This window comes from Triticum aestivum, chromosome 3D, assembly GCF_018294505.1.
Source record: "Triticum aestivum cultivar Chinese Spring chromosome 3D, IWGSC CS RefSeq v2.1, whole genome shotgun sequence".
NCBI lineage: Eukaryota > Viridiplantae > Streptophyta > Magnoliopsida > Poales > Poaceae > Triticum > Triticum aestivum.
The window spans coordinates 359,904,874-359,913,642 of NC_057802.1; the positions used below are offsets into that span (position 1 = coordinate 359,904,874).

Genomic DNA, 8,769 nt, shown 5'->3' on the forward strand with positions numbered 1-8,769 from the left:
CGCCCGTTTCGTGGCCGAGAGGCCGAGACGATCCGGCCGTGTCCACCTGTGATGGAAGATGGAATTCTTTGGCATGGGATAAACCGCACGCTTCGTCCAACGTCTAGCTTCGCTTCTCTGCGGAAGGAAACAGTCATTTTGTGGGTTTTCTTTCCCTGCCGTGCTATCCCAGGCAAAAGCAATGCTCTTCTCTATTGCGTGGTTACTTATCTGCTACTGTAGTACTGTAGTTGTGTAAGTTGTAGGAAGATTTTTGTTATGAGTTGGAGTGTAAAGAGGGAGACGCACTGTGTTCTCCACGCACGGGTAGAAATTCAGTACGTAGTCTATCAGAACGGCACAGCAAGATTTGTGGAAAACGAAACTTTTCTATTGCAACGATTCGATTATTACAGGGTACATGTGATGATGAAAGTAGTACATCTCTATCCGAGCTCGGACGCACTTCGATCTGGCGGTCCACTAAAGGATCAGCGGCTAGGATGATATCGTCGCCGAAAGGTTCATCCTCTGCGTCCAATTCATGTTCATCACTCGAAAGGGTGCCGACGACAGCTACGTCTTCAGCTGGCACCGCCGGGGACCCGAGCACTTTGCTTGGCGCCCTGCTGGACACATCAGCCGGCCCCTTGGTTGCTGGTGAATCGCAAGCTTCACACTGCTCGCCGAGCACGTCCATCCAGCCTTCGTCGGAATCCCAGTCCGGCAAGACGGAGCACGCCAATGACTTGATCCTCTCGCACGGGCTCTCTGAAACCTCCTCCTCCTCCTCTTCCTCTTCGGTCTCCGATTCCCAGAATGCGGCGTCAAGCGTGCTCTTGGGAGACACCCACCTGGCCTTGGCCTCTCCTGCCTGCAATGCCACGAACGGGTGCTCCAGGAGCTGCGCCGCCGTGCACCGGTCGCGGGCGTTCCTCGCGAAGCACATGGCGAGGAAGCTCTTCGCCTCCGCTGAGAGCCACGCGGGCACCTCCGGCACGGCGTCCGTGTACCCGATCCGGTGGACAGCGGCAAGGACGTTATCCATCTTGCCCCATGGCGCGCGCCCGGTGGCCATCTCGACGACCGTGCAGCCGAGAGCCCACACGTCGGCGGCCGGGCCCTGCTCCTCCCCTCGGGCCACCTCCGGGGCCATGAACGCCGGCGTGCCTCCGATCGGCCCCGCCGCGCCGAGGGCCCTCGCGCACCCGAAGTCGGCGATCTTGGCGCGCCCGTCGGCGCCGATCACCACGTTCCTCGACTTGACGTCGCCGTGCACGAGCGACTTGCCGTGGATGTATGCCAGGCCGCGCAGGACGTCCGCCGCGTACGCCCGGATGGCGCGCTCCTCCAGGCGGCCCCCATTCCTGGCGGCCTCGTCGGCGAGCGAGCCGCCGGGGGCGAACTCGAGGAAGAGGTGGTAGGAGCCGTCGCGGTCGCCACCGCCGCCGATGCAGCCGACGACGTGCGGCGAGCAGAGCGCGGAGAGGATCCCCTGCTCCCGGCTCAGCTGCGCCGCGTCCGCCGCGCGCACGGACTTGACCGCGAACAGCTCCCCCGACGCGGCGTCGGCCGCCAGCGACACCACGGCCCCCGACGCGCCGCAGCCGAGCGTCCGCAGCCGCGTCCAGTGCCCGCTCACGGCGATCGCCATTCTTGCTTGTCTGTGTGGTGGTGAGCCGGTGATCTTCTTGTTGTTCTTTTTGTTTGGTATGCGTTGGGTTTGGGTGGCCTGTGGTTGCGCGCGTTTATATATCCATGGAATGGAAGCAAGGGGGTTAGGAGGGGAAGGGGAAGGGGAAGACGACTTGGAGCTAATTGGGTGGGGATTAGATTAGGGGGCCGATCGGGGTGGCGGGGAAGGTGTTTGGTGTGTGTCAATGCCCAACTTGGCGAGGCACAAAGCGTGGCTTGTGCGTTCTACCCACGCGCGGCAATTGGACGCTGTTTCCTTTTTCATCTTTTTTCCGCGTGTTTGTGTGGGTGGGAACGCGCGGCGGCTCATGCGGTCAATCAACCGACGGGCGCCCGCGCCTGACGCTCGCTCGCTCGCTGCACATGCCGCCGTCAAATGCATCCATCTCCTCTCCGCCAGTCGCCACCAACGGCAGGCACTTGGCGCATGGATCCCACTGTCATTGTTATTTTTGCCCACTGAGAGCGAATCAATCTCCTCGCAGTATTGTTTTTGTGGCGGTGCAGCAATACAATATGCTCTCCTTTGTGTGAGGCCAGAAAATACAATATGCTCTCTGCGTTCCGCGTGTTTTTTCAGAAAACTGAGAACGAGGAACACGAGATTGGAAAGCCGCCAGGGCGATCCTGCTCTGCGTTCTATAACGGGGGGAGGTACTGCTCGTGATTTTCGTGTGATTAAATGGGATTCACGAGCGTCAGTACAGAGCAAGAATAGACTCTTATTTTTTGAGCCAAAATAGATGCAAGTACCAGTACTACACATGTGAAGCACGAGCGTGGTTAGTGCATTAGGGCGTGTCTGTCAGGTCAGCTGCGCGATGCGACGGCCTCCCCTACTCTAATTAATCCGCGGCTGGCGCCGGTTGAGGTCGTTAATTCCGGGCCAGTTGAGCTCATCAGCTCAGCCGTGCCCGCCCACTTAAATCAGCGGTACCGTGCCGCCGCACCGGTCAAGATTGGACGTGCAACGCCCGCCTTCTCGGTCAGAGACGATCGGATCAACTGCCGAGAAAGCAAAACGCCGCGACACCGGTGGCTGGTGATTCGGCTCGCATCGGAGGGAAGAACTCCATTCTTTCCTCTGTGTAGTTAATAACAATCGTGTAAGCGTGTCAGAAGGGGAGGTCAACGCGTGCGCCCAAAAGGGGCTTTGGGCTTTGGGTGCATGCTTTGACATTGTGGCCTGTGAGTCTGCAACAGAGTAATGATATTTCATCGGAGTAAGGACAGGTTTGCTCCACCAAACCTACCGTTGAAACTTGGTGGGTAGGAGTACTTGACCTCCACGGTCACACTACTATGCACTCAGCAATATCCTACTGTAATTAATTCTGCGGTAGACCGGGAAAAATTCAAATTTGGATCAGGATTCAAAGATAAGAACGGAGATCTCAACAATGTGACCGACTCCTCCTAGAGTTGGTGCCTTTCACCCACCTCTGTTTATAGCCATGTACTGTACGTACATTGCAGCAGTGCATTCAACCGCTGTCACCGATCGAGGCTGTGCAAATTGCCAATGCACTCGGCCACTGTCTGCTAGTGCCAATGCCAATTGCCAGTAGGAGCAGCAGTAGTAGTTCCATCCAGGCTGTCTGTGCAAAACACTGTTTACATATCTTATCCTCTGTTCCTAGCCGGCTCCTCATTCTCCGCGATGCATGGTTCGGGCTTGATCGTGCAGAGCCGGCTGATTCCCTGTCGCCCGACCGAAAAGGGAAACCCCAGCTCGCACACTGGCATGGTGGCATGGTGAGTGCCACGGCATTCCTGCGGCGGCCGGCCGAAAAGGACCAGACCGGGCCGCAACGGACCGGCAAACTGGGATATGCGTCAGATGCACCGCTCCTTCCATTCCGCGGCGGGCATGGAGATGCTCGACGCCTCGCATTGCCGGCGCCCTGTCGGTCCCCGTCCCTCTCTCCCTGTTGCTCGATCCATCTGGAGCGGCGGTGGTGGGACGCGTCGGACGGACGTGCGTGCGTGCGCCCCAGCACGGCGCAAACTGGCAAGCTGGCGAGTGGACGCACATCCGATTCATCCACTCCGTCGCAAAGCGGCGGAGAACACGTATGACATGGTCACCACGCACACGGAGCTCCTCAGCATGCCGCTGATTCGGATCGAATCACAATCAGGCGCCGGATCCTGTTCGGCGGCAGCTCGCGCCGGTCGGTTTGGCCCCAGACCGCGCATGTCGGCGGTGGCACATGCGATGCCCGCACGTTGCGAACGCGTTAGATCTGGAGTGAGGCAGGCACGCGAACCTACCAATATCTGGAGATCTGCGAGAAGAGAGCTCACGTTGCTGCGCCGAACCAGGTCAATACGCGCCAGAATGCAGGCAGCTGCGCAAGTCAAGTGTTTGGTACGGTCTATGCTTATACTACAAAGTCTTCATACTGGTGTTAGTAGCCTCACCATCCTAGTATGATTACATTAGACTGCACATGATCACATTAGCCATTTCTTCCAGAATTCCAAGGCTAGCTGTTCCACTGGCCATTTGTTAAACCATGCGCCAGTTGGAACTATGCTACTACTATTCCTTTTGGTTGAACCAGCTCTAGGTCTGGAGCAGGTCAACCGTTTTCACATTTTCTTATACTTGGTCATATGCATCCGAAGAAAGAACGAACTGACGAGTGATGATTTCTGTCTTTTTACCCCGTTTCTGTTTGACCGACGTGTCCACGAACATGGATGTGAGGAGGTTGTTGACAGAGCATCGCACGAGATAGGAGACGGAGCATGTCTCGGGGGTTTATCAGTCGAAACGACGTGATTTGATTTCAGGCAGACACATTAAGAAAGTGATGAATCATTGACACACAGATGCTCTGAACCATGCCATATGCTATGGAAGAGAGACGCAGGAACCTGGAACCGAACCCTATCCTCTAAAACCAGCCAGGTCGCATGCTAGAAAAGTGTCACGGTTAAACAAACCCATCTGTGTTGAGTGACGGTGCACCCACCATCTGGGAACCGTCCTTTGCAGGCTGCAGCTGTAAAGAGACCACAAACCTGCAACAGTGCCTTAACTTGGACAAATATACCATTTCGCTTCATATTCAGTGTGCCGTGGTGTGGTTTATCGCGCAAGGAGCCAAGTGTTGAATACTATCTACTGCGACGGGAAATCTGACAGCGGAGATAGCATTTTTTCTACTTGGATAGGATGAGAGGAGCACAATTGTGCGTTTGCTTTTCAGTTATTATTTGTCCAAGAGTGCAGATTTCAGTATGAGTCGGGCCCAATCAAGAGGCTTTGAGAATACAAAAATGTTGACGATACCGCTTTGCTTTTGTTTTCAACTTGAAGAATCAGTTGCGAGTTACCCTTTTGCTCTCTTATATCATGAACAAATGATAGATTATGTTGATCCCTGCTAAAGGCAACTTGAACACTTCGCTTTTTTGTTGCGCATGTCGAAAGACAAGGAAATGCACAGCCTTGACACTTTCTACCACCACTTATTAATTTGTCGGAGATTCAAGCAAGACTTGAAGATGGCCTTCAACTTCCCAATCGTCGTCAGCCAGGCGTTGACTGACGTTGCCGACTGGCTGGGCTTTAGCAGCTGTAGTGGAGTCAACGTCTAATCTAAAGAAAAATAGTAGAAGAGACAACCAAAAAGATATCATTAAAAAGTCAATGCCTCAATGAAACGCTAATGGAGGCTGACATGTATCGGCCGGCGGTGGGCTTGATGGCCAGCTACTTTTCAGGCTTGAATACAAGAATTGGCAACTTGGTAGGGTACTTAGGGTTATGGCCTTCGGTTAGTACGTAAGGCCGTCCTGATTGCAATAGAAATATCGTCTCGGCCTAACTCAGTCGGTTGCTGGCTCGGTAGTCAATCGCATGCCTGGACAAAAGGCCGCTGGATAACGGGATAAGGCATCTAGGATTCTTGGCTGGGAACTGAACCCTTGAGGGTCTGGCAGCTGAGCAGCTGGTCACTTTTGGTTGAGCAGAAGCGCTAGTTATTTTACCTCATCAGTCAGGTCAGTGTGTAAGAGCATCTTCAACGGCACGCCGCGCGTAAAAAATGCATTTGCCGCGCGCCGTTCGTCTGGTTTGGCGCGGCCGGCAGCGGTGGCTCCAGCAGACGCGTCAAAATTGAACGCGCGCGCGTAGCTCCAGCGGCCGCGCTAAAATGCAGCGCGCGCTAAACAGTGCGTATATTTTTTTTAAATAAAAATTCATAGATAGAAAAAACGACACATAGATATTTTACATAGTTCCATAGCATAGATAGATAAAAACTATTTAGATAGTGCAAGGACATAGATAAAAAACTACTAGTGCAGCTACAGCCTACTCCCAGTCGTCGTCGTCATCGTCATCGTCGCCATCCTCGCTGGTCTGATCCGAGGTATCGAGCTACATGTCTTCCCAACGATCATCATTAGACGCAAAGATCGTCTCACCACCATTCTCAACGACATCGCACTGGGATAGCGCCAGGGCCTTCCGCCGACGCCTGTCCAACCGCTCAGCGCGGCGCCTTTGCGTCTCCTCCTCGCGGCGCCTTGCCCAGTAGGCTTGCTCGTAGGAGACGTCCTCCGGGTGTTGCTGGCGCCACTCCGCCATGACCCGCTCGTCCTCATGGGCGACGAGGAGGCGGTTCTGCCGCTCAGCGTGATACGCATGGTCTTGTGCCGTGCGAAGACGAGGCGGCGGGGCGACGTCCAACGCCTCCTGCAGCGTGTGGACGTCGTGGAAGTTCATCTGCTGGCGCGGCCTGCCTAGGCGCCACGACGCCGCGTCGTACGCGCGGGCGGCCTCGTGCGCCGTCCCGAAGGTGCCGAGGCCGAGCCGGAGTTGGTCGGACCGTATCTCCGAGTAGAACCCACCGTTGGGGCGCTGGCGGCCGCCGCGGTAGCCCGACGCTCCTCGGCGGCGCGGCGGCATGGTGGCGGGGCGCTGGAGCGGTGGTGCGCGTGGCAGCGGAAGCAACCGAGGAAGCGATGGAGGCGCGCGTGGCAACGGAAAAGGAAGAGAAGCGTGTGGAATAGGCGCGTGGCGAGCGCCGCATTTTATAGGCGCGCCGGAAGCGGTGCGCCAAAAAAAGCGCGCGACCTGCCGCCTTTTCCCGCGCGCGTGCGACTTTCCCGCCACCGCTGGAGCACGCCGAAACGTCCCGCGCGTACAAAAGACTCGGTTTACCCCGCGCGCGCGTCTTTTACCGCGGCCGTTGAAGATGCTCTAAAGCCTGAAGCTGCAAGCCCAGTTGCGAATAGAAGAGCAACTAGACTGTGTGCCTCTTGTCAAATTGTTGGTGGGTGCTGGGTGCTGATGGTGAGGCTACGACCGTTTGCTTTTGGAGCGTTCAGTAGTTATATATTGTCAGATATGGCCTTGTGTTCGGCTCTTCCCGTGAGGTGGAGAATATATGGAGCAATAGGGATTAGTGGCTGAAGGGCTCCCCCCCCTCCGATAAATCACCTCGTGTGCGGTGGAGTCTTGGCTATTCACGAAACTGGCGCAATTTGAAGGCGCACATGGCGACAGAATGTCGACGTAGCGCATATGAGGCGGCTCAAGTAGTCTAGTCGACATGTGATCGTTGCTTGTCCATCGGTTGTTTTTATTCCCATTTTTTCTTCTTTATTGATTTCCATAATTGTTTTCGTTGGTTTTCTTCGGTTTTTGTTTTTCTTCTTTTTTCATTTATCATATTTTCACATTTTCAAAAATCATAAATATTTCTCAAAAATTAAATAAAATGCAAGAACATTTTCTGAATTAGTGATCATTATTGGAATACACGAATATTTACAAAATTTGAGAACATTTCTAAAATTTGCCATTTTAGAGTTTTTTAATAATTTTCGGGAACATTTTTTAATTTTTATCATTTTAGAAATTTATGTTCTTTTTAAACATATGTAATTGATTTTAAATACAGTTTTCTTTAAAATCATGAATATTTATTTGAACATCCCCTAATATTTATACTCATTTTAATATATATTTTCACGTTTTCATGTATTTTTAAATATTCATGGACCTATCTTAAATTCCTGAATAGTTTTTTTTTGCGGGCAATTCCTGAATAGTTTTAATCCAATACTGATAACAATTCTTTTCATCTGTAAAACATGTAGCTGTTTACTTAAAGCTCGAAGAAGATAAAAGTGAAATAAAATCGCTAGAGCGAACATTCCAGCCATCCCCGGCGCTATGTGATGACATAGAGAGGGTCAAACAGAAGGCCTCATGGCATGAGAATATTTTTTTGAGACAATTTATTTACTTTTTGAAGCACATTGCCTCATTAAGCACGCTGTGGACATTCGTTGGGCCGCCATCTGTGGCTCCTTAATCCTCCGAACTAAACTGTATTACTATGAAACTTGTTAATGATCAATAATAAAGAGTGTGGTTATACTAAAAAAGTCATTTCTTTTTTGGAGGGGCGAATTTATGTCTCGCTTGCTGCGAGACACAAGACCGCGTCGTCTACACCGAGTTGGTAGTCGGTTGCTCCAATATCCATGTGTTTCGTCACCCTGATGTTGTGCTGATGTCATGTACATTTTTTACCTTTTGTTTAGATTTTGGAAAAGACTGGTTATGATTTTTTTTAACATTGACATTTAAAAAATGTTCATGCATTTCGAAAAATTGTATGTGACAGTTCTAAAAGATGTTATACAATGTAAAAAAATAATTGTGTAATTCAAAAAAAGTTTTGTACCATTCAACAAAATTTATGTTATCTTTTAAAAGAACATTTTCAGTTGTTTCAAAGATATGTTTGTGACATTTAAAAATATATTTATACACTGTAAAAAAATTGAATAGTTTATAAACCATGTTTCTTGTTATTAAAAAAGTATCAACGTGTATTCGATAAATGTTTAAGAGAGATTCGAAAAATGTTCAAAACAACTATTAGAAAAAATGCTAAACATGTATTTGAAAAATGTTAAACACATATAAGAATGTTTTAGATGTATAAGAAAATTTTACAACGTGTGTCAAAAAATAGAGATAAAAAAATATTTGAAAATGTTAATCATGTATTTTAAAATGTTAAACATGTCTAAAAAATTCCTGTTGGATACAAAAAATGTAGA

General features: G+C 51.0%; 1 protein-coding gene across 1 annotated transcript; it reads right to left on the minus strand.

Annotated features, from left to right (window-relative positions):
- Positions 1 to 241: 241 nt before the first annotated feature.
- On the minus strand, positions 242 to 1,760 carry LOC123074662 (mitogen-activated protein kinase kinase kinase 17). Its single transcript, XM_044497444.1, has one exon. The coding sequence runs from the start codon at positions 1,631 to 1,633 to the stop codon at positions 257 to 259; it is 1,377 nt and encodes a 458-aa protein (XP_044353379.1). The 5' UTR covers positions 1,634 to 1,760; the 3' UTR covers positions 242 to 256.
- Positions 1,761 to 8,769: the final 7,009 nt, after the last annotated feature.